Here is a 23,338-nt window from a genome sequence, read left to right as displayed (position 1 = left end):
AGGAGTAAAGCATATTTTAATTCATTTTCCCAGAATTCAGATTCTCTAAATTGTCACAGGTGTTAATGGTGTGGCTCAGTGGGTTAAGAACACGACATGGTGTTCATGAGGGTGTGGGTTTGATCTTTGATCCCTGGCCTCACTCAGTGAATTAAGGATCTGGTGTTGCTAAGAGCTGTGGCGTAGGTTGCATGTGACGTATGGATTCGACCCCTAGCCTGGGAACTTCCATATGCAGAGAGTGTGGCCCTAAAAAAAAATAATAATAATAAAATAAATAAATTTTCATGTAAAGATGACTGTCAGCTACTTTGTGGCAAAGCAAGACGATGGACTTAAAGACCCTTCCAGTCCAACAACTGGGTTTTTCGCCGCTTGCTGACCCCCGACCCTTTTTTGGCTGAGCCCACAGCATTCAGATGTTCCCAGGCCAGGGATCCAAACCATGCCACAGCAGTGACAATGCCAGATCCTTAACCACTCTTTAGGTTTCTTTTTTTGATGCCCATAAAATCAGTACCACAGACACACCTGGGCCCATAGTAAGGTTCTGGGTCTTTTTCCAGACATGAGATTGGTGTCTGAGCAGCATACACATTTAGATGCTCGCACACTGAAGCAGAACGGGAGGGAAGAAGAGCAAGCTGGGGACAAGAGAAATGTCCATGAGTCAGCTGCCCCTTCCCACTGCTTGGGGGCAAACGCCCATGGAATGTGACATCATCACTGTGTGGTAGCAGGTGGCACTTGCAGGGCAGGCATGGTTCTCGGTACTCTGCAGACACGGTTCCCACAGGTGTGGAGGTACCACTGAGGCAGGTGCCATAATTACCCCAGTACTGATGGGGAAACTGAGTCATGGGGAGGCTAGATGACTTCACAAGAACACAGAGCTCATGAGCGGGGCGGCTGGGATTCGGACTTGGGTAGCCGGGGCACAGAAACGCCGCACTAATCACCCTGCTACGCTGCCTTTTGGGACATGACAGGACACACAAGCTCTTTGCATGGGATCTGAAGATCTTCTGTGCTGCCTTTCATGGTCCTATGTGGAGTTCTAGGTCATGACTTGGACTGTTATTTTCTGAGCCCCTTCTTTCTCCCCCACGAAGGATGCACCAGTTGACATCTGAACAATTCACCTTTAAGACTCAAGTTTACAGAGTTCCTGTTGTGGCTCAGCAGTAACGAACCCGACTGGTATCCATGAGGATGCAGGTTCGATCCCTGGCCTTGCTCAGTGAGTTAAGGATCCTGTGATGCTGTGGCTAAAGCGTAGGCTAGCAGCTGCAGTTCCGATTTGATCTGGGAACTTCCATATGCTGCAAGTACAGCCCTAAAAGAAAAAAAAGACTCAAGTTTGTGGGTCTTTAGATCCTGGGTTGCTGGGGTTGAAGACTCAAAACGGAGCCCTAAAAGTTGCCAGAAAGTCTGAGAATCAAGACTCAATGCCCACTTGACGGCACTTCCCATTTATTCATCTGCTCCCGGACCAGGGTCCATCCCAGCCCCACCTCCCCCAGAGGATGACGCTGGGTGGCTTTGCTTCAGCTGCCTCCTGACCCAGGCCCTAGGGCTTAAAGAAGGAAGGACTAAAGGCATGTATTTCATCTTCCTGGTGGGCGACAGGCCTGGAAACTTCCGTGTCAGTGGTCGCTGAGTAGTGCTGGTACAGAAGGCTGCAGCTCTCTGTCTGCTGGGGGGTGTTCCGCCAGGATGTAGAGGAAGCCACCCAGAGCTGCGACGGCCATGGCTGTGTTGTGGGAGGAGCAACCGTCTAGGGGCAGAGGCAGAGGAGCAGCCGTCTGGGGGGCAGCCACCGTTCCATGGCAAGGGCTTTTCAGATGTTCCCCCAGCCAGCCTGGGGCCCCTGGATCACCTGGGCAGGGCTGGGCACCCACCTGCCAGCCTCCATGAGTGCTGGCTGCTAAAGGCTCCTTTCTCTGCAGAAATGTCTTCAGCCAGTCAGAGCCTCCACATCTGGGAGGTTATGCTGGTGATTTCTGGGTGTGTGTGTGTGGGTGGGTGACTCCGTGCTGTGATTTACGCCCCAGGGCTTCCTCCCATGGGATCTGACCTGAGGCCCACACCCTGGTCCACTCCTTCCCACCTTCTGTGCTCAGGCCCCCCGTGAGACCTTCTAGGAAGGCACCTGATGGCCCGGTTTCACAGATGGGGAAACTGAGGCTCAGGGAGCAGAGCTGAGCTCCCAGCCCTGGTGACTCTACAGCTTATTTCTTCACCTCGATGGCCTCCCTCATTGCTGCCTGGGCCCCACCTGGTCCCAGGCCACCCTGAACACCTGCCTGAGCCCCGAGCCCCTTAGATGTTGTTTAATCCTCTGAGCTGAAAGTGGGCAGCCCACCTTTAGTCTCAGGGCAGGTGTGAGGGGCTGGGGCTTTCCCCTCCCCTCCTAGACCTGGAGGAGGAAAGGACCCCAGGCCAGCCCCTTGCAGGGAGGGAGAAGGTGGATTTCCAGGAGCCTAATTACTAACCCTGGTGATCCCTGCTTAGCGGTGGCCTTCCACAGGCCACATGTCATGGGAACCACTTTGCACAATGATCTACCATTAACCCCCATAAAGGAGGCATTGCTTGGTCCCCATTTTACAGATGAGGAAACTGAGGCTCAGAGAAATTGAGTGACTCCCACAGCAAAGAAAGGCAGAAGCAGACTCAAACCCAGACACTCTGACGTTCAAACCTCTTGGTCGACGCAGGTGTGTGTCGTGAGGGAAGGCGGGTGCCTCTGCCTCCCGGGCAGCTGTCCAGGCTGCTGGTCAACCTGCGGGGGCCCCCCCCCCAGGAGGGACCTTGGGCTTTGGAATTCCTGCAGCTCTGTCTCCAGCCTTCAGGTCGGTCCTAGTATCCAGCTGTCAGTCTCTAGGGAGCAGCTAGCTCTCCAGGGAGCACGCAGCAGGCCCCCGACCACCGGCTATCAGCAGCCCCTGCCCCTGAGTCGGGCAGACCTTGCCAGGGCAGGGGGCCTGTGGAGGTATTCTGAGAACTTCCTCTCCCTTCCCCTGCCCAACTACAGCTACCAAACAGACCCATCAGATTTGTGACTTCACTCTCTTTTCTTGTCACCTGCAGGTAGATGGCGAGGCTGTAGGGGGTTGACGCCGAGACATTTCGGAGCTGGAATCACTCCCCGATGTGTGCTGGACGTCTACTCTGAGCTGGCCATCCCACCTCCCTTCCTGTTTTGTCTTGCATCTGTTTATATTTTTATTAATAAAAAACCCTGAAATCAAGTCTTCTCCTTTCCTTCTTTTTCTCTCCTTCCCTCCCTCTCACCATCCCTTCCTTCCACATTGTGTCTTGCTTTCTTCCCTTCCCCAAGTAGGTGTATCCTCGTCTAACTTTCTCTACGGTGGTAGGCTACCCACATAACTGATCATCCCAACCAGGGTACATCTGGAATGGCAGGGGGACTACTCATAACGGCTCCAGGACAAGAGATGTAAACTGAGGATGCTAGGACACGTGGCCACCAGGACTGTGCTGGCCACTTGCCCGCTGGCTCAAAGATCCCCTTTCCGCCCTGTGCTCCAAACCCCAGTGCACCAGCTCCTCCAAACTACACTTCCCAGACTGCCTTGCCTACCAGCAGCAAACTACACTTCCCAGACGGCCTTGCCCACTAGCAGCAGGCAAACTACACTTCCCAGACAACCTTGCCCATGACCAGCAGGCACAGGTGGAACAAAGGGACAAAGACAAGGTATTTCTCCCCCTGCCCCTCTCTGTCTCCTCTGTGTCCAGTTTCCATAGGCTCTGCTCACGGCGCCTCCTTCCTGCAGTGGTGAATTTCTGTTTTCTCACCTTTTCTGTTTTCAGCAACCGCGGCCCCTCTCAGATGAGTTTCCTACGTTCAATTCCCACTGCTGATGTTCCTGATGTGGGTCCTGTTTTCCTGACTAGACCTTGACTGAGAGGGGTTATCAATGCGATTTTCAGTGTGTAATACACTGAACCATTTATATTCCCTGCACTGGAGACATTGTCTCTGAACTCCCCACTTTCAAAGAGGAGGGCATCAGAGACCCCCACCCTTCCCTCCTGCTCCCAAACACGAAGGCCCTCCACCTTGGCTCCTCGGTGAGAGTGGGAGCCTGTTTTCATGTGTGAGCCGTGTATATCCTTTTTATGATCCATTAGTTTCCTGCTACGAAGTTCCCTTGGGTATTTTCATTACCTGTAAATTGTTTTTCTCGCCTCTTCACTCTTCTCAAAGAATGCTGTTGGTGGTGAATGGCTTTAGGTAATTCTTCACCGTCAGCAGCTGGAAGAAGAGTGCGAGGTGAACTTTTCAGGATGGATTTTTAAATGTCATTGGTGAAGCCACCCTGCCCCCGTCCCCCAAGCAACTCAGGTCTTCTCTTGAATCTGGAAGCTCTTCAGGAAGTTTCCTCAAGCTCCTGGTACAGATATTTTCACAGCACCTGAACCTGTATCTACTGAGGTTTCCCAAATTGGTTCCCCAACCACCCATGTCAGAGTGGCCAGAGGAGCTCAGTGAAAATGCAGGTTCCCCAGCCCTTCCACCTGTAGCATCTATAGGTCCAGTTTTCATGTTAAAAACTCCTCTGTTTTTTTGTTGTTGTTGTTTTCTGGTTTTTTTTTTTTTTTTTTTTTTGCTTTTCAGGGCTGCACCTATGGTATATGGAGGTTCCCAGGCTAGGGGTCCAGTTGGAGCTGTAGCTGCCGGCCTATACCACAGCCACAGCAACACAGGATCTGAGCCACACCTGTGACCTACACCACAGCTCACAGCAACACCGGATCCTTAACCCACTGAGCAAGGCCAGGGATGGAACCCACAACCTCATGTTTCCTAGTTGGATTCATTTCAGCTGTGCCACAACAGGAACTCTCCCTAAAAACTCCTCTGTTTTATTTATTTATTTTTTTTCTGTTTTAAAACAGACTATTTTGGAGTTCCCGTCATGGCTCAGTGGTTAACGAATCCAACCAGGAACTATGAGGTTGTGGGTTCGATCCCTGGCTTCGCTCAGTGGGTTAAGGATCCGGTGTTGCCATGAGCTGTGGTGTAAGTCGCAGATGCAGCTTGGATCTTTGTTGTTGTGGCTCTGGCGTAGGCTAGAAGCTGTAGCTCCGATTAGACCCCTAGCCTGGGAACCGCCATAAGCCACAGGTGCAGCCCTAAAAAGAAAGAATAAATAAATAAATAAATAAAACAGACTATTTTATTTCAAAAGCTTTGCTCTTTGTGTATCCTAAGCTTCTCATTTGGGAAGCTGGCATTTCCTGGGAGCCTTGACTGTACCCAGCCCAGGCTAGGTGGTTTCATATGTCTAGTCTTTACAGCTCAGGAAGGTGGAGGTTATTTTGCTCATTATTTTATTTTCATTTTTTTGGGCCACACCCACAGCATATGGACGTTCCCAGGCCAGGGATGGAAGCCAAGCCGTAGCTGTGACCCACGCCACAGCTGTGACATCACAGGATCTTTAACCTGCTGTCCCACAGCAGAAATTCCTGCTCATTTATTTACAGATGGGAACATTGAGACTCAGAGAGGTGAAGCAACTGACTCCAAAGAAGACCAGCTGTGTGGTGTCACAAGGCTGGAGAGGGACGGTGTCCTCTGCCTTTCCACCCTGCGCTTCTGTGTCACCCCCTCCCAGACATCTCCCCTGACCACCCCGCCTAAAGAACCTTCGCCAGTGATCTTCTCTTTCTCAGCCTGTTGTCTCCTTTGCAACCGTGATCGGAACTTGCATTTCACTTATTGGTTTGTTTCGATGGTTTCTGTCTCTTCCTCTTTATTCTATTCCCTGCCTAGTTTCCCTGGAGCCTAGAACAGGGTCCAGCACATCATAGGTGCTCAGGGATACTGGATTAAGAAATAAATTTGGGAGTTCCTGTCGTGGCGCAGTGGTTAACGAATCCGACTAGGAACCATGAGGTTGCGGGTTCGGTCCCTGCCCTTGCTCAGTGGGTTAACGATCCGGCGTTGCCGTGAGCTGTGGTGTAGGTTGCAGATGTGGCTCAGATCCCGCGTTGCTGTGGCTCTGGCATAGGCCAGTGGCTACAGCTCCGATTGGACCCCTAGCCTGGGAACCTCCATATGCCGCGGGAGCGGCCCAAAGAAATAGCAAAAAGACAACAACAACAAAAAAAGAAATAAATTTGTTAATGCAGGCACAGGGGCCCAACATCTTCCAACAAGACTGCCTCTCATCCTTCCAAAGCTCCGAGCTTATTTCCGTGTCTGTGTGTGTGAGCACACATGTGCACACATGCATATTGCATATCCCCCCACACACACCACTGCATCCTTTCCCCACCTGGTGTAGAAGCTCAGTGTCCCCCACCCCCTTCCGGATCCCAGCCAGGGAGGAAGTGCGGCTCACCAGGCCTCCCAAAGCATCCTTCCTGCGGCTTCTGCCAGCTGAGAATGGCCTCCAGCCACCGAAGCTTGTAGAAGTCAGAGAAGCCACCCAGGCCACAGAACATGACTGGAAGCAAAGACAGGAGACCCCCTGCAGGCCAGCCCCCAGGCCACCTCTTACCACTCCACCATGAGGCCACCTGCTAGAGAGGCAGGACCAGGTGGTGGGCACTCAAGCAGCAACTGGAAGGAGGCAGCCCCCAGGGTTTGCCGTAGTGGGCAAAAGTTCCCAGACCCTGGTCATGCCTCCGTTTAGGCCTTCACATGGGGCCACTCAAGGGTCAGAGTCAATGGAGGGTGCTGGACATCTAAGCCAAGGAGCAGCCCCCTAGGGACCCTCTTCTACCTCATATCTAAGGCTTTAAGGGTCTGTTTGCCAATTAGCTACTTGGTCAGTCCATCCAGAGCTCTACCACTGGGTTAGCTTGTGAGGGCAGGAAGTCAAAACAGTGGCAGATAACATATAGGATGCCCACTTAAATTTGAGTTTCCAGGAGTTCCCATTGTGGCTTAGCAGTAACAAACCCAACTAGTATCCATGAAGATGCAGGTTCCATTCTTGGCCTTGCCCAGTGGGTTAAGCATCCCGTGTTGCCGTGAACTGTGGTGCATGTTGAAGATGCAGCTCAGATCCTATGTTGCTGTGGCTATGGCGTAGGCTGGCAGCTGCAGCTCTGATTCAACCCCTAGCCTGGAAACTTCCACATGCCACGGGTGCAGTCCTAAAAAGACAAAAAAAAAAAAGTTTTTAGGAGTTCTCTGTGGCACAGTGGGTTAAGGACCTGGAGTTGTCACTGAAGTGGCTTGGGGTTGCTTCTTGCACCTCTGGCCTGGGAACTTCCACATGCTGCTGGCTGGGCCAAATTTTTTTTTTTTTTTGAGTTTCCAATAAATGATGCATAAAAAGTTGTTAGGTAAAGCGTATGCAATGTTTGGGATATACTTATACTAAAAATATATTCATTGTTAATCAGAAGTTCAAATTTACTTGGGCCTTCTGTGTTTTCACTTGCCTAGCCTGGCAGCCCTAGCTTGTGTGTGTGTGTGTGTGTGTGTGTGTGTGTGTCTGTGTGTGTGTCTGTGTGTGCACGCGCTTGCATGTGCCTGGAATCAGGGACACCCTGTTGCTTTGTTCTTAGAGCAGAATGCGGGGTGGTCCCTACTGTTTTCCATGAAGATGTCCCGGGTGGGGTAGGTGTAGCCGATGGCTTCAGCTCTCCGGTTCAAGTCCATCATGTTGGCGCAGAAGAGATTCATGTAGCGCTGGCTTTGGCGGAACAGCCCCTCCGTGCATCCCCTCTGGGGTGGGGGAGAGGGGAACAACACCAAGAGTCAGGGAAGGTGGTGGTCTGAGCGCGCTCTGATACAGGGAAAGACCCCCCCTGCTGCTGTCTTGAAATGGTTTTGCAAGTCTTCCTCCTTTTCCCAGAATTTTTTTCCCACCCACCTTCCCAGCTTGCTGGGGGCTCAGACACTGGGAGTCAGAGAGATCTGGGTTCGAGTTCCGGCTCTGATACTCTGGAGTCCTGCAATTTCCACTCCCTTGGGTAACCTCTGTGGGCCTCAGGGGTCTTCATAGGGAAAGGGCGATACAGCTGGGAGCAGCACCCGGGGGTGGGGGTGGGCCAGCTCACGGGGCGGGTGGTACCATAACCAGGACCTGCTGGACACTAGAAGTCACTCCAAAGCCATTAGCTGCTGTTCCTACATTTTTTTCTTTTTGTTACTACATTCGGATTCCTGGCTGGCTCTACACCCCGCAACCGCGACCGCAGCAGCTGCCCTCACCCTAGGCCAGCTACAGCGATACTCAAACCCTGGGCCTCGGAGGGGTCTCACTGAGAGGACAGAGGATGAGAAGGGGCTTTAGAAACTTCTACAGCAGTGTGCGAGCAACTTTCTAGCTGCTGAATCTAATAATCACAATAATTTTCCTTGTAATTTGGCTTTTGCTGTATACAAAAACAGGGCTCAGTGGTTAACGAATCTGACTAGGAATCATGAGGTTGCAGGTTCGATCCCTGGCCTCGCTCAGTGGGTTAGGGATCTGGTGTTACCATGAGCTGTGGTGCAGGTTGCAGATGTGGCTTGGATCTGGCACGGCTGTGGCTGTGGTGTAGACTGGCAGCTGTAGCTCCAATTGGACCCCTAGCCTGGGAACCTCCACATGCTATGGGTGCAGCCCTAAAAAGCAAAACAAAAAAACAAACAAACAAAAAACACTGGTCTGCCACAGCTTGCAAATAAATAGTAACAAAGTCTCAAAGAAAATCAGCAAGTCCTTTCTCTGCTAAGAATTTCTGGACATTGTGTAACATTTTTGAATAGAAAAAGCAAGCCCCAATTTCTATATAAATAAATACGTTTAAAATGAGTATTTAGCAAAATTTGAGGGGTTTTTTTCCCCCTTAGGGCTGTACCTGTGGCATACGGCAGTTCCCAGGCTAGGGGGTTGAATTGGAGCTGCAGCTACCTGCCTTCACGGCCACAGCAATACCAGATCTGAGCTGCATCAGCGACCTACATTGCAGCTTGCAGCAATGCTGGATCCTCAACCCACTGAGCAAGACCAAGGCTGGAACTTGCATCCTCATGGATACTATGCCAGGTTCTTAACTCGCTGAGCCACAATGGGAACTCCCTTTCTTTTCTTTTTTCTTTTTGTTTTTTAGGGCTGCACCCGTGGCATATTGAAGTTCCCAGGCTAGGGGTCAACCGCAGTCACAGCAACACCAGATCTGAGCATCTGCGACCTACATCACAGCTCACGGCATCGCTGGGTCCTTAAGCAGCTGAGTGAGGCCAGGGATCGAACTCTCATCCTCACAGATACTAGTTAGATTCATTACTGCCTAGCCACGACAGGAATGACACCCCCTCCCCGTTTTTGACCATGCCCTTTGCCCTCAGCACGCAGAAGTTCCTGGCCCTGGGATGGAACCTGTGCCACAGCAGTGAAAATGCCAGATCCTTAGCTCACTGCACTGCTAGGGAACTCTGCAAAATTTGAGTTCTTTTTTTTTTTTTGTCTTTTTGCTATTTCTTTGGGCCGCTCCCGCGGCATATGGAGGTTCCCAGGTTAGGGGTTGAATCGGAGCCATAGCCTCCAGCCTACGCCAGAGCCACAGCAACGCGGGATCCAAGCCGCGTCTGCAACCTTCACCACAGCTCACGGCAACGCCGGATCATTAACCCACTGAGCAAGGGCAGGGACCGAACCCGCAACCTCATGGTTCCTAGTCGGATTCGTTAACCACTGCGCCACAACGGGAACTCCTGAGTTCTTGAGCTTAGGAGAGTGTTGGGACTGGAGAGGTGTGTGTGTGGGGGGTGCGTTTTGGTCTTGGTTTGGTTTTCTAGAAGCAGCTAGCAACTGACTTTGTCCTAAGAGCTTTTCCATTTGTGGTTTACTGAGTTCTTTCTGCTCTCTCCTTCTCTCTCTCTCTTTCCTCTGGACTTCCCTCTCTCTCGGTTTTTCTGATGCCCTATGATCCAGCTCAGCTTGCAGAGCTCTCCGTGCAGTAGAATCTTGGTCCCCCACCGTCCACCAGCTTGGCTGGATTTCATTGCGGCTGAGTGGCAGGCTACTCACTTTCCCCTCCTGAAGTCCAAAGCACAAGGTTAAAGCCCGCTTGTTTTCCTGGTGTGAACGTACAAGACTACATTGTCAGGAGCCCCTTCGGGCCTTCCTGCTCCTCCTCGGGGTGTGGTGGGCACTCACCATTCTGGCCGAGAGAAAGAAGAGCATCTGGTGGGACAGGCAGTAGCCAGAGCAGCCAGGCTTTGTCATGAGGTTTCTGCAGAAGTCTGAGAGCCTGCAGGGCGGGCTGCTGTCTACCCTGTGGAAGAGTTGTTCCGGGCTGTTAGGAGCATCCTAAATGAAGCCCAAGGGCATGGAGCTTTCCCTGGTCCTGATTCCCCCTCTAGCTATTGGTCCCCAGGCACACGGCTGAGTCAGATAAACACAGGTGTCCTGTGCCTGGATGGGTACCCCCAAATCAGTACCTCCCAGGATGTGCTGGGGGAGACACCAGCAGCTGTGACTTCCCATTGCTCTGTGTGACCCCCAAGTACTGTCTTCCCCAAAACTGCCCTAAACAGTGGGTCCCTGGGCCCAGCATGCCCATTCCCCACCCCTGTGCCAGTCCTGCCCCATAGAAGGGACAGGGCAGGTCCCTCACAGGAATGCAGCCTCTCTGGGAGCCCAGCTCTGTCCTGGCCTAAACACCTCTCTGAAGGATGCTGAGAGGATGGCGGCCTGGGCAACTGCTGCCCCTTCTGCTCATGGGTCCTGGGTCCCTGCAGCCAGGGCTGCCCCTGGAAGTCTGTTCTAAGCTCACTGCACAGGAGGATAAAACAGTGAACTAAACTCGGCTGGGTCCTGTTTTCTGAGACCTATAGCCCTGTCCTGCTTTCTGGGACTGGTTCTTCTCTGCAGATGCAATTTCTGTTTTTATTACAGAACCATAAAACTGGAGAAGTGGTCCACCCTGGGAGGTCAGCCTACTGCGGTGGGGTCAGGGAATGTTCTGGAGGAACAATGCTGGAGCTGGCCCTGAAGTGTGAGCAGTTACTTAGGCCCAGGAGCTGGGGTGGAGAAGGTGGGAACAGACCCCACAGAGGTGACTGCTGGGCACAAGTAGGAGGGAGTCGGTGCCTTTGAGCATCTGAAAAGCGGCCCCAGGGGCTGTACCTGGAGGACAGAGGAGCTGGGGCTTTGTTCTGAGAACAAGGAAGCTTCACACTGGGGTGGGGCCTTCAGATGGGGTTTTGGAAAGACCCCTCTGGTGTGGGGAGACCAGTCAGCTGGGGGAGGTGGGGTGGGAGTACAGGGCGTTTGAACCAGCCTGGATGCCTCAGGTAGAGAGAGAGGGGCTGACTCACATGATGGGGGTGGGAGAGGCAGTGCCAGGGCGGGGCCAGGCTTTGGGCAGACCCCCTGGGGACTTGGAGAGCCAGTGGGTTGGGAAGACTGATGCGGAGCTAGCGCTTTGGGGTTTCCAGGAAGAGGGGCAGGTCCAGGGGGCCCACCCAGTTCCCAGCAGCTGCGCCAGACACAGGTCACTGTGCTCCTCTGAGAAGGAGTCCTGTGGCTTGAACGAGGTGTAGACCATGGAGTCGCTGGTGTGGGTCCAGGCACGCGGGAGCTTCCAAAACCCAGGCTCAATGGTTGGCTGGAACTCTGGCAAAGAGGAGGGGTTTGGGGAGACCCAGGAGCCATGGGCCTTGCCATGCTTACTGCCCCCAGGCTCCTGCTGCTCCAAGCCCAGTTTCCAGAAACCAGGTGTCCTGCCCCAGGCAGTCCTGACTGCACTCGGGTGACTTCAGGGCTCTGAGCCTCGTGTGCAGGTTGGGCACTGCATTTGAAACACTCAGGAAGCTACTTTTCTAAAAATAATTTCTTAAGGAGTTCCTGTTATGGCTCAAGGGAGACAAACCTGACTAGTATCCATGAAGATGTGGGTTCAATCCCTGGCCTCACTCAGTGGGTTAAGGATCTGGCATTGCTGTGAGCTGTGGTGTAGGTCACAGATGTGGCTCAGATCCTGAGTTGCTGTGGCTGTGGTGTAGGCTGGCAGCTGTAGCTCTGATTCTACTCCTAGCCTGGGAGCTTCCATATGCCGCAGGTGCAGCCCTAAAAAAAAATAATAATAGGAAGTGATTAGGATGGGCTCTATGTCCATTGCATCCCATGGAACCTCGAGACATATAAATAGGGTTATTCGCCTCCTTTGTTTTTTCTTCTTTTCTTTTTTTTTTGTATTTTTTTTTATTTATTTTATTTTATTTTATTTATTTATTTTTTTTTTTTGTCTTTTTGCCATTTCTTGGGCTGCTCTTGCGGCATATGGAGGTTCCCAGCTAGGGGTCGAATTGGAGCTGTAGCCACCGGCCTACGCCAGAGCCACAGCAACATGGAATCCGATCAGTGTCTGCAACCCTACACCACAGCTCACGGCAACACTGGATCCTTAACCCACTGAGCAAGGCCAGGGATCGAACCTGCAACCTCATGGTTCCTAGTCGGATTTGTTAACCACTGTGCCACGGCGGGAACTCCTTTTTTGTCTTTTTAGGGCCACATCCATGGCATATGAAAGTTCCCAGACTAGGGGTTGAATGGGAGCTGTAGCTGCTGGCCTGTGCCACAGCTGCAGCAACGCGGGATCGGAGCTATGTCTGTGACCTACACCACAGCTCATGGCAATGCCGCATCTTTTAACCCACTGATGGAAGCCAGGGATCGAATTTGCATCCTCATGGATATGAGTCGGGTTCATTCCCACTGAGCCCTGATGGGAACCCCTACTCACCTCCTTTGGTTCCATTAGAACGTGGAAGTCTTACAAGACAGACTTCTTCAGGATGACACAGGCTGGGGTGGTCTTAGGCACCAGGCCTGGAAGAGGGGGGGGGCCCTGACTGCGGAGAGACAGGTGGGTACTGGGGTGGGGGCCGCTGGGGTGTGGTCACACGAGCCGGCTGCTGTCTGGCCAGTCATCTCCCCTATCACCCCCATGTACCCGGGACCTGGGAGCCTGGGAGGCAGAGTCAGACAACTCAGGGGGCTGGTTTATACACCACCCCTGCCTCACCCAGGAACAACTCAGGCCAGGGCTTATAGGGTGGGGCTCTTGGTGAGGTGACTCATGGCGGACAAGGAGACAGACGCTGTGCCTTATAAGGTACAAGAGAGATGCTAGCAAGACACCAATGTTTGCTGTGCAAAGGACCGGACTGCCTTTCCCATCTCTGCCCCCCACCTCCCTGGGATGAGGATGGAGGTCCCCAAGTCTAGACATGAGCTGAACAAGTGAGGGACACTCGTCCCACCCCTGCTGCGTGGGTGGGGGAGGCATCTCAAGCTGAAGTCAAGGATGACCCAACATCCCAGGGCAGCTGCTTATGGGCAGGACCAGACCCTCTCTTGCACCAGGAGGTTATTTCAATAAACACCCCCAGGTCCTGCCTGGGTTCCTAAGAAACCAGATGCCACCCGTGCTGTTACCTCTTAGGTACTCAGGGTCACTCAGCCTGAGGTAGAAAATGGATCTGTGGAGGAGAGGAGCCAGCTTGTCTGCCAGCTCCCCCACACGCAGGCTGAGCAGCTGCAGCTGGGGATCCCGGGCCCACTTCTCCCGGACGCCTTGGAGCTGTGCTGGGAGCAAGCAGAGTTCATTCATTCCAACATCTGACAAACCATGTGGACAGGAAAAAAATTTGCTGAGCTTATTGGAAATTAGGCCTCCGTGGGGCTCAGCTGGGTCCTGGGGGGTGGGGCCGTAGGGGGCTGAGAGTTTGAACTCTGGAGCTTGAACTCTGGATCTGCAGCTTGAGTTGCAAATTCAGCCTCGAATGCTTTCTTGTTGGGTGAGCAGGGAGTTATTTTCTCTTTCTCTGTCTCACTTTTTTTTTTTGTATTTTTGCCTTTTTCTAGGATTGCTCCCATGGCATATGGAGGTTCCCAGGCTAGGGGTCCAATCAGAGCTGCAGGCAACGGCCTACGCCAAAGCCGCAGCAACATGGAATCTGAGCCGTGTCTGCAAGCCTACACCACAGCTCATGGCAACGCTGGATCCTTAACCCATAGAGCAAGGCCAGGGACCGAACCCGCCACCTCATGGTTCCTAGTCGGATTCGTTAACCACTGTCCCATGACAGGAACTCCTGTCTCACTTTCTTCATCTGTAAAATGGGGATAGTGAGAGTCTTTGCTTCTTAGAGGAGGGGGTTATTAAGGATTAAAGGAACTAAGGCATAGAGAGAACTTAGCATTGTCCAGACTGCTAAGTGAACACTTTAAGTTTAGCTGTTACTATTCATTAGAGCGACTCTCGGTTTGCTGTACAGGAGGGAAAAATGTGAGGGAGGGAATCAGATGGCAGGGTAGAGAGCCACTGTGTGCAGTTGAGCAGGTTGTACACTGCACAAGGGTAACACACATTCCTATCAGGGGTTTGTTCAGGTTTCAAGACCATTTTCCAGCAGATGGCAGTCAAATGACTTGAGAAAAGGGGCACCTTTTTCTAATTCTTATGGGGGTGCTCTGCGGACTAACAGTGGTCCTGCAGGGGTGGGAGAGGATGGTGGTGAGGGGGAGAGGAGGTCAAAGAGGTGGCCAGAAAGAGAGGAGATGTAAAGTATATCAGTGCAGGGCTGAGAGGTTGAGATCAGGTAAGGCAGGTGCCTTCAGGTAGGGCACTGGGTGGGGGAGGGGCAGATGAGGTTTAAGGAGGGTGCTGAGCCAGGCTTGGGGGTGATGGACCCTGTAATACCCTTCCCCCCGACTTAGCTCCCTCTCTGAACTTGGACAAGGCAGTCTAGTTCAGAAGCCTTGTTCTAGACCATTTGGCTGTACCTGCAGATGGAACGTCCTGCATGGCAGCCAGGAGGGCGGCTGAATCATCAGAGTAACCAGGTGAGCCCAACCTGGCCTCACGGTGGTCCTGGTCCTAAGCCTTGTTGCCATCTCTCCCTGCATGTGTGGTGTGGGGCTGCTTCCACATTCTGAACCCCCCTTCACCGCTGACAGAGGGATCCTTTGCTCTCTTAGGTCAATGTCTAGCCCCAAGCAGAGAGCACCTAGGAGACTGATGGCTATTCTGTTGCTCTGGGATCCCTCCCAGAATGTGAGTCCCACCTCTCTTTTCTAGGAACGCAGGCAGGACCCTCATAAGGAGTGCTGAGGTAGCAGCTAATTTTTACCCCCTTTGAGCCCCCTCCCACTTTGCATGGGGCCGACCTGTGAAACCAACAAGAAACTGGGGGATGATGGCATGTGACTTCCAAGGCGGTTGTAAAGGACACGGAGCTCTCTCCTGGGTCACTTGCTCTGGGGAAAGCGGCCGCCACGTTGCGAGGATGCGGAAGCAGCACATGGAGGGGCCCAGAGGGTGAGAAAGCCAGGCCTCCAGCCACCAGCCGGCGCCCACCCGCAGGGCGGAGCACAGTGAAGGAGAGGCAGCTCCTCCAGCACCAGAGGAGCCTTCGGATGACCACAGCCCTGGCCTGCAACCTTGTGTGAGACCCTGCATCGGAACCACCCAGCTAAGCTGCTCCTGGATTCCTGACCCACAAAAACCATGAGATAATAATTGTTGTTGCGAGCAGATAAATTCCGGGTGATTTGTTACTCAGCAATAGGCATTGAAGGGGAGGAGCAGAGACTGGAGGGGGAGGGGGCAGACGGCAGGAGAAGTCTGCAGAGAGGGGCGCCGCCTGGTGGAGGATTTGATGTGGTGCCCGTGGTGCCTGCTTCAGCTGCCACCACCCTCCTTCTAAGCCGCTGCTGCCCTGCATCGATTCAGAGACTGGCACTGAGTCAGACAGTGCAGGGCTCCAATCGACCTCGTTCACTGACTCGCTGTGTGACCCTGGACATTCTTTTTTTTTTTTTTTTTTTTTTTTTTGCTATTTAGGGCTGTACCTGAGGCATATGGAGGTTCCCAGGCTAGGGATCAAATCAGAGCTGCACCTGCCGGCCTACCCCACAGCCACTGCAATTCCAGGTCTGAGCCATGTCTGCAACCTACACCACAGCTCACGGCAGTGCCAGATCCTTGACCCACGGAGGAGGCCAGGGATCGAACCCATGACCTTGTGGTTCCTAGTTAGATTCATTTCCGCTGCACCACCATGGGAAGTCCTGGACATTCTCTAAAGCCCATTTCTTGTTGGTATAAAGGGGATGATGGTGATAATGGACTCAGCTCAAGGGTTACTGGGAGAAGTCAGTGAACACCCCATGTGTGCTTAGCAGGCACTCAAGCAACATTAGCTTTTACTGTCACGTGCACCCCAAAACCCACAGCCCAGGGAGCCACCTGAAGCCCCACCTCTCTCCACAATGAGCCAGCAGACCCACCGGGCTGCTGCTGTCAAGAGCCTGTTGCCTAGATCTGGAACGTTCATTTGACTACAACCAACGCCGTGCTCAGCACCCGGGGGGGACATAAAAGTCAGGACGATGCCGGAGTTTCCGCTGTGGGGCAGCGGTACCGGCAGTGTCTTGGGAGCACTGGGAAGCAGGTTCGATCCCCAGCCTGGCTCAGTGGGTTAAGGACCCAGCATTGCTGTAGGTGAGGCTTAGGTTGCAGCTGCGGCTCCTATCTGATCCCTGGCCTGGGAACTCCATGTGCCACGGGTCAGCCAAAAAAGAAAAAAAAAAAGGACGATGCCTACCCTGCCCGTAAGGGGTGTTAGAGTCGGTGGATTTGAATCTGAGGCCCCTTCTTATCAGCTGTGAGGTATCAGGGGATGACTGAATCTCCCTGTGCCTCAGTTTCCCCACCTGCAGAAGAAACACCTCCCTCTCTGGACTGTTGGGGGATTACAGGCAGCAGGTGCCCAGGCAGCACGCCGGGTGTGTCTGGGGGGCCCTGTCAAGGCTTCATGGGCTCTCTCCTCCATTAAAAAAGCACACTGGAGGAGTTCCCGTCGTGGCTCAGTGGTTAACGAATCTGACTAGGAACCATAAGGTTGATCCCTGGCCTTGCTCAGTGGGTTAAGGATCTGGTGTTGCCGTGAGCTGTGGTATAGGTTGCAGACGCGGCTTGGATCCCGCGTGTCGCGAGACATGTTTCTACAATATTTTCTTAGCCTTTTTGCTGAAAACTCTATCTTGTCCTGCTTTACTTTACCCCATCTTCCTGCTTGAAAAACAGTCACAGTAACTGTGAATGACTTAAGCTTAAGAACAAAGACCTAAAGGCATAAGTTATTCATAGCATCAGCTGAATGAGGACTTAATGCGTTGGTCTAGGCACGCTGGACCTGTGCAGACTGGCACGTGGTTTGCACAGCATGATATGTCCTCTTAAGAATAAAAGAGGAGCCCCATAGCCCCAAGGGGTTTATGAGGGGTCATTAGCTGGATATGCATTAGCAAAGAACAACCGAGGTGCAAACCTAGGCATGCCGTGTTGCTGCACATATGCATGCTGTCTACAGAAGCACAATGGTGATTCTCTAGATGCTCTGCATAGGTAGCTGACACCAAGCTTCCTCAAATGCTAATGATTGTTAAATGCCTAAAGATCAGAGTAAAAGCTTAATCAGCAACCAGCTATGTGACTTTTAAAACAACTTAAAAAACCCCCTATATCCTGCACCTACAACCCCCTTCTCATTTAACATAATCCTAAAAAACACAATAAAAGCAGTGTGGTTTCTTGAGGCGGGGCTCTTGGTCCCTGAGACCTTGAGGGCCTCCCCCCCCCCCCCGCCCCCCGCTGCTGTTTCCCACCTTTACTTAAGATAAATGTCTGTGTCTTGTTTTATGGTAACTTTTTTCCTTAAGTTTCACAGCACCCATTCTTCAGCCCTATCCTGCTGAGCTGGTTTCAACACCTGCGTTGCTGTGGCTATAGCTCCGATTGGACCCCTAGCCTGGGAACCTCCATATGCCTCGGGAGCAGCCCTACAAATGGCAAACAAACGAACAAAAAACCACAAGATTGTTTTACAACTAGATTGTTAGAATGTCTGATAAAAATGGAAAATTATGTATTAAACCATTTTCTTTGACGTATAAGTTCATTTTTCTTCTCCCTAACTTAATAGAAATTAAAACATTTTCGGGTAGTTCCTGTGGTGGCTTGGCGGAAATGAATCCGACTAGCATTTATGAGGATGCAGGTTCGATCCCTGGCCTTGCTCAGTGGGTTAAGGGTCCGGCGTTGCCATGAGCTGTGGTGTAGGTCACAGACACAGCTTGGATCCCTCGTGGCTGTGGGTGTGGCGTAGGCCAGTAGCCACAGCTCTGATTCCACCCCTAGCCTGGGAACCTCCATATGCTGTGGGTGTGGCCCCCCAAAAAAACCCCAAACAAACCCAAAAACCCATTTTCATGGGCCCCTAAAAGTATCATGTACCTGATGGGGAAGCTGGCCCTGCGTGTTTATGATTATTATTAATTTCTACAAGAATCAGAGGCTGGGGCTGGGGTTAAATGTCTTGGCCCACCCCGGTCCTGGCCTGGAGGGGAGGGGCCAGGGTCTCGAGGGTCTCCAGGATCCAGGCTGGGGGCGCAGGGTCGTGGGGAGGACACCAAGACAGTCTGAGGTGTGAGGCCACGACGCAGGCCAGGGAATGAGGGATGAAGCCTGACTGGTGGAAAGCTACAATGGCAACACCGAGGGGTACCAGGGAGCAGGGAGCAGGGTCGGTCAGAGCCCGGGCTGACACCAAGCCAGCTCTTTGTCCCTTGGGTGGGAGAGGGGCACGTGGCAACCCTGTGTGTGTGTGTTGGGGGGGGAGGATGGCTCCCTGTTGGTCTTGGCCTGTCTCCAGCCCCTTCCTTGGGGATCTTATATCCTTCAAAGCTGAATAAACACTTGGTCCTTTTCTCAGCGCTTTCAGGTGGCTTTGGCTGGATGCGTTGGGGGGGGCCCCTGCCACCCTCCCGCGACTACCCCCTTCCCTCTGCCTGCCTCTGTCCTGGCGTTTCAGGAGGGACAGACTGTCCAATGAATCGTTTCCTCCCAGGAAAATAACAATTTCCAAATCTTTTCTCAGTGGGGCTCCAGACACCCAAAAGAAGCAAGCTGCCCTCTGCCCCTCTTTCTTTTCCCTTCCTTTCTTTCTTTGTTTTCCTTTTTTGTTTGTTTATTTTGTTTTTTTAGGGCCGCACCTGAGGCATATGGAGGTTTCCAGCTAGGGGCTGAATCAGAGCTGTGGCTGCTGGCCTACACCACAGCCTCAGCAACGCAGGATCCAAGCCGCATCTGCGAACTACACCACAGCTCACGGCAACACCGGATCCTTAGCCCACTGAGCGAGGCCAGGGATTGAACCCCCAACCTCATGGTTCCTAGTCGGATTTGTTTCTGCTGCGCCACAACGGGAACTCCCTCTTTCTTTCTCTCTCCCTCCTTTTCTTTCTTTCTTTTCCTTCCTCCCTCCCTTCCATCTTTCCTTCCTTTTTATTTTTTGGGGCCACACCTGCAGCATATGGAAGTTCCCAGGCTAGGGGAGCAATCAGAGCTGCAGCTGCCGGCCCACAACACAGCCACAGCAATGCAAGATCTGAACCAAGTCTGTGACCTACACCACAGCTCACAGCAACTCTGGATCCTTAACCCACTGAGTGAGGCCAGGAATCCAACCTGCGTCCTCAGGGATACTACTTGGGTTCTTAACCTGCTGAGCCACAACGGGAACTCCCGCCCCTCCTCCTTTATATCAAAGCAGACTATTTGGGAACCAGAGGTGGGCAGGTCCTGGGGGTGCAGAGCAGGCAGGAGCGTTGAGAACTGGTTTCCCAGAGGCCAGTCCAGGGCAATAAAAGCACACCCACCTTCCAGGACCCGGAACCCCACCACGCCATCCAGGTTGATTTCGGGCAGCCTCTTCTCCAGGAAGGATGTGGCTCTCTCCAGCGCAGAGAGGATGAGGCCTGTGACAGTGGCCTTGCCCTCTGGGGTGTCCAGCGGTGGCAGCAAGGAGGGCTGCAGTGGTGGTGGGGCCAGCAGCAAGAGCAGGAGCAGGAGCCCCGGGCTGGACATGGCTGGCCTTCTGCGAGAGGCTGGTGCAGCGCTTCAGCCCTGGTGGCCTGGCCCCATGGGCCCTCCTCCCACCTCCTCCTCCTCCTGCCTCCTCCTCCTCCCCCTGCAGAGTGGCAGAGGAGTGGCTGGGCAGGGCTGACCCAGCAGCATGGGCACAGGACTGGCAAGGGCAGGTACAGGTGACTGACTGCGGGGTGTAGGGGTGGGCAGCAGTCAGGTCAGCCCTGGACTTGGAGCAGGCTGGCTGCAGGCTGGCTGCAGGCTGGCTGCAGGCTCGGGGGAGAGGTGTCTGCCCTGGGGGAAGGGTGTCTGTCCTTTTCCTTCTCACCCCCCACTCTCCAGGCCGGAAGGCTACATCTTTGCATTTTTTTTTTTTTAAAGGGCCACACCTGCGGCACATGGAGGTTCCCAGGCTAGGAGTCCAATCAGAGGAGCTGAAGCCACCTGCCTACACCACTGCCATAGCAACACGGGATCTGAGCCCCATCTGCGACCTACACCACAGCTCACAGCAACGCCAGATCCTTAACCCACTGAGTGAGGCCAGGATCGAACCCGCAACCTCATGGTTTCTAGTTGGATTCGTTTCCACTGCGCCACAATGGGAACTCCACAGGCTATGTCTTTCTTTTTTCTTTTATTTTTTCTTTTTTGCTTTTTAGGGCCGCACCTGTGACATATTGAGGTTCCCAGGCTAGGGGGCTAATCGGAGCTGTAGCTGCCAACCTACACCACAGCCACAGCAACGCCAGATCCAAGCCGAGTCTGCAATCTACACCACAGCTCATGGCAATGCTGGATCCTTAAACCGACTGAGAGAGGCTAGGGGTCGAACCTGCATCCTCATGGATTCTAGTCAGATTCACTAACCACTGAGGCACGACGGCAACTCCCACAGGCTACATCTTTGATTTAGCAGTTGCAATTACAAAGTTTGTTTTGTTTAAAATAAGTTTGGAATAAACTCATTTGAAGGCACACTTGCCCCAAACTGAATACTTCTTAGAGCGGCTCCCAGCCAACAGAAACAGAATGAGCCATAAAGGCAAGCTTCACGGGTGCTTCAAAATCTTCAAGTGGCCACGTTAAAAGAAGCAAAGAGAAGGAGTTCCCCTCGTCGCGCGGTGGTTAACGAATCCGACTAGGAACCAAGAAGTTGCAGGTTTGATCCCTGGCCTCGTTCAGTGGGTTAAGGATCCGGCATTGCCGTGAGCTGTGGTGTAGGTTGCAGACTCGGCTCAGATCCCGCGTGGCTGTGGCTCTGGTGTAGGCTGGCAGCTACAGCTCTGATTAGACCCCCTAGCCTGGGAACCTCCATATGCCGCGAGTGTGGCCCTAGAAAAGACCAAAAAAAAAAAAAAAAAGAAGCAAAGAGGAGCATGTGAAGTGAATTTTAACAATCTATTTTATTTGAATGCATAGATTCAAATATCTACGATATTAAGATAAGCAATGAGGTCCTGCTGTACAGCACAGGGAACTATATCCAATCACTTGTCATAGAACATGATGGAAAATATATATACCTTTCTGCTGTAACTTCTCCAGAGATTAAACTTCTCTCCTTGCTGGCTGGGAGGAGTGAAAACTTTGTGATCTTTAAAAAAAATCATTTCATTAGCAGACAGAAACTATTATATATAAAATGGATAGATAAACAACAAGGTCCCACTTTATAGCACCAAGAAATGCATTCAATATCCTGTGAAACACCACAGTGGAAACAAATATGAAAAAGAATGTATATTATGTATAATGAAACCACTTTGCTGTACAGCAAAAATTAACACACCATTGTAAATCCACTACACTTTAATAAAATAATTTAAAAAATAATTTCAACTTGCTATCAATATAAAAAACAATAAAATTAATTTTTTTTGCACTCTTTTTTTGGGGGGCCTCATCTGCAGCACACAAAATTCCCAGGCCAGGGACCGAAGCCGCTGCAGTGACAATGCTGAATCCTTAACCTGCTGTGACACAAGGGAACTCCTGCATTCCTTTTTAAGTATTATTTCTTTTCCTACAAAGTCTTTGAAATCTGGGGAGTATTTTACACTCGAGGTGCATTTCAGCTCAGGTTCGTCTCAGCTCGAGCCCACAGCCGTGTGTGCTTCTTGTGTCCCATATGGGACAGTGAGGACTTCGTGCCCCCACGCAGCTCACTCACCATGAAAGTCCATCTGTTTCCAGGTGGCAGTGTCACTGTTGCAGTACTGGGTGCTGCCCCGAACCTTGCTGGGACTACTATGTGTGTGCCATATGACCCTCCTGAAATCCAAAAAATTCTGCGTTCAGAAACATACCTGGCCCCTGGGTTTCAGTTAAGACATTACAGATCTGTAAAAATAATAAAAAATGCCACCACCAAAATGTGCATCCGATGCTCTTCATGGGCAGACTCCAGGTCAGGTTTTCTCATTTCTTTCTTTCCTTTTTTCCTTCTCTCTCTCTCTCTTTCTTTTTTAGGGCTGCACTTTAGGCATATGGAAGTGCCCAGACTATAGGTCAAATCAGAGTTGCAGCTGCTGGCCTACATCAGAGCCGCAGTAACAGCAGATCTGAGCCACATGTTCGACTTATGCCACGGCTTGCAGCAATGCTGGATCCTTAATCCACTGAGCAAGGCCCATGATTGAACTCACATCCTCATAGACACTATTTGGATTCTTAACCTGCTGAACCACAATGGGAACTCTTTTTTATTTTTTTTCATTCTTTTCCTTCCCCAGCCTTTTAAGAAGCTTCTCTGAACATTTAAAGGTAATAGCTTTATTGAGATATAATTCGCATGCCCTTTTAAAGTGTATAATTCAGCAAGGTCTTTTTTTTTTTTTTTTTTTTGTCTTTGCCATTTCTTGGGCTGCTCCTGCGGCATATGGAGGTTCCTAGGCTAGGGGTCGAATCAGAGCTGTAGCTGCCAGCCTAAGCCAGAGCCACAGCAACGCAGGATCCGAGCTGCGCCCGCCACCTATACCACAGCTCACGGCAACGCCAGATCCTTAACCCGCTGAGTGAGGCCAGGGATCGAACCTGCAACCTCATGGTTCCTAGTCGGATTCGTTAACCACTGCGCCATGACGGGAACTCCCAATGTCTTTTTTTTGGCCTTGCCCATGACATGTGGAATTTTCTGGGCCAGGGATTGAACCCTCGTCACAACAGCAATCCAGGCCGCTTCAGTAACAACACTGGGTCTTAACCTACTGTGCCACAAGGGAACTCTGTAGCAGTGTCTTTTACAGAATATTCACAGAGTTGTGCCCACACCACCACTGTCTAAGTCTGGAGTATTTTCATCACCCCAAAAGGAAACCCCACACCTCTTAGCAGCCACTCCTCATTCCCCTGACGCTAGGCCCTGGCAACCACCATCAGCTTTCTGGTTCCATGGATTTGCCTGTTCTTGATA

At 52.1% G+C, this 23,338-nt stretch overlaps 1 protein-coding gene across 3 annotated transcripts; it reads right to left on the bottom strand.

Moving 5' to 3' along the window:
- Positions 1-1,456: 1,456 nt before the first annotated feature.
- Positions 1,457-19,980, bottom strand: C5H16orf89 (chromosome 5 C16orf89 homolog). Of its 3 annotated transcripts, XM_047780563.1 has the most exons (8): positions 19,716-19,980; positions 13,428-13,577; positions 11,450-11,600; positions 10,140-10,257; positions 7,582-7,717; positions 6,381-6,485; positions 4,199-4,285; positions 1,457-1,777 (listed from the first exon to the last, which is right to left on the bottom strand). In XM_047780563.1, exons 1-8 carry the CDS (start codon positions 19,921-19,923, stop codon positions 1,647-1,649), a joined length of 1,086 nt encoding a protein of 361 aa, XP_047636519.1. In that variant the 5' UTR covers positions 19,924-19,980; the 3' UTR covers positions 1,457-1,646. The 3 variants fall into 3 exon arrangements, with proteins under 3 accessions (XP_047636519.1, XP_047636520.1, XP_047636521.1); XM_047780564.1 differs by lacking the exon at positions 6,381-6,485; XM_047780565.1 differs by lacking the exon at positions 13,428-13,577.
- Between the last annotated feature and the right edge of the window lie 3,358 nt (positions 19,981-23,338).

Source organism: Phacochoerus africanus, chromosome 5 (assembly GCF_016906955.1).
Source record: "Phacochoerus africanus isolate WHEZ1 chromosome 5, ROS_Pafr_v1, whole genome shotgun sequence".
Classification (NCBI taxonomy): domain Eukaryota; kingdom Metazoa; phylum Chordata; class Mammalia; order Artiodactyla; family Suidae; genus Phacochoerus; species Phacochoerus africanus.
This window is presented reverse-complemented; position numbering and strand designations above follow the sequence as displayed.

What these genes read in the sequence shown, in the direction of transcription:
- C5H16orf89 (XM_047780563.1), bottom strand. Translation starts at nt 19,923, where the DNA reads ATGTCCAGCCCGGGGCTCCTGCTCCTGCTCTTGCTGCTGGCCCCACCA. An exon ending in GGGGTTCCGGGTCCTGGAAG is followed by an intron (nt 13,578 to 19,715) that starts GTGGGTGTGCTT and finishes GCTTGCTCCCAG; the next exon opens with CACAGCTCCAAGGCGTCCGG. An exon ending in TCTTTCTCTCGGCCAGAATG is followed by an intron (nt 7,718 to 10,139) that starts GTGAGTGCCCAC and finishes CCCCCACCCCAG; the next exon opens with AGGGGATGCACGGAGGGGCT.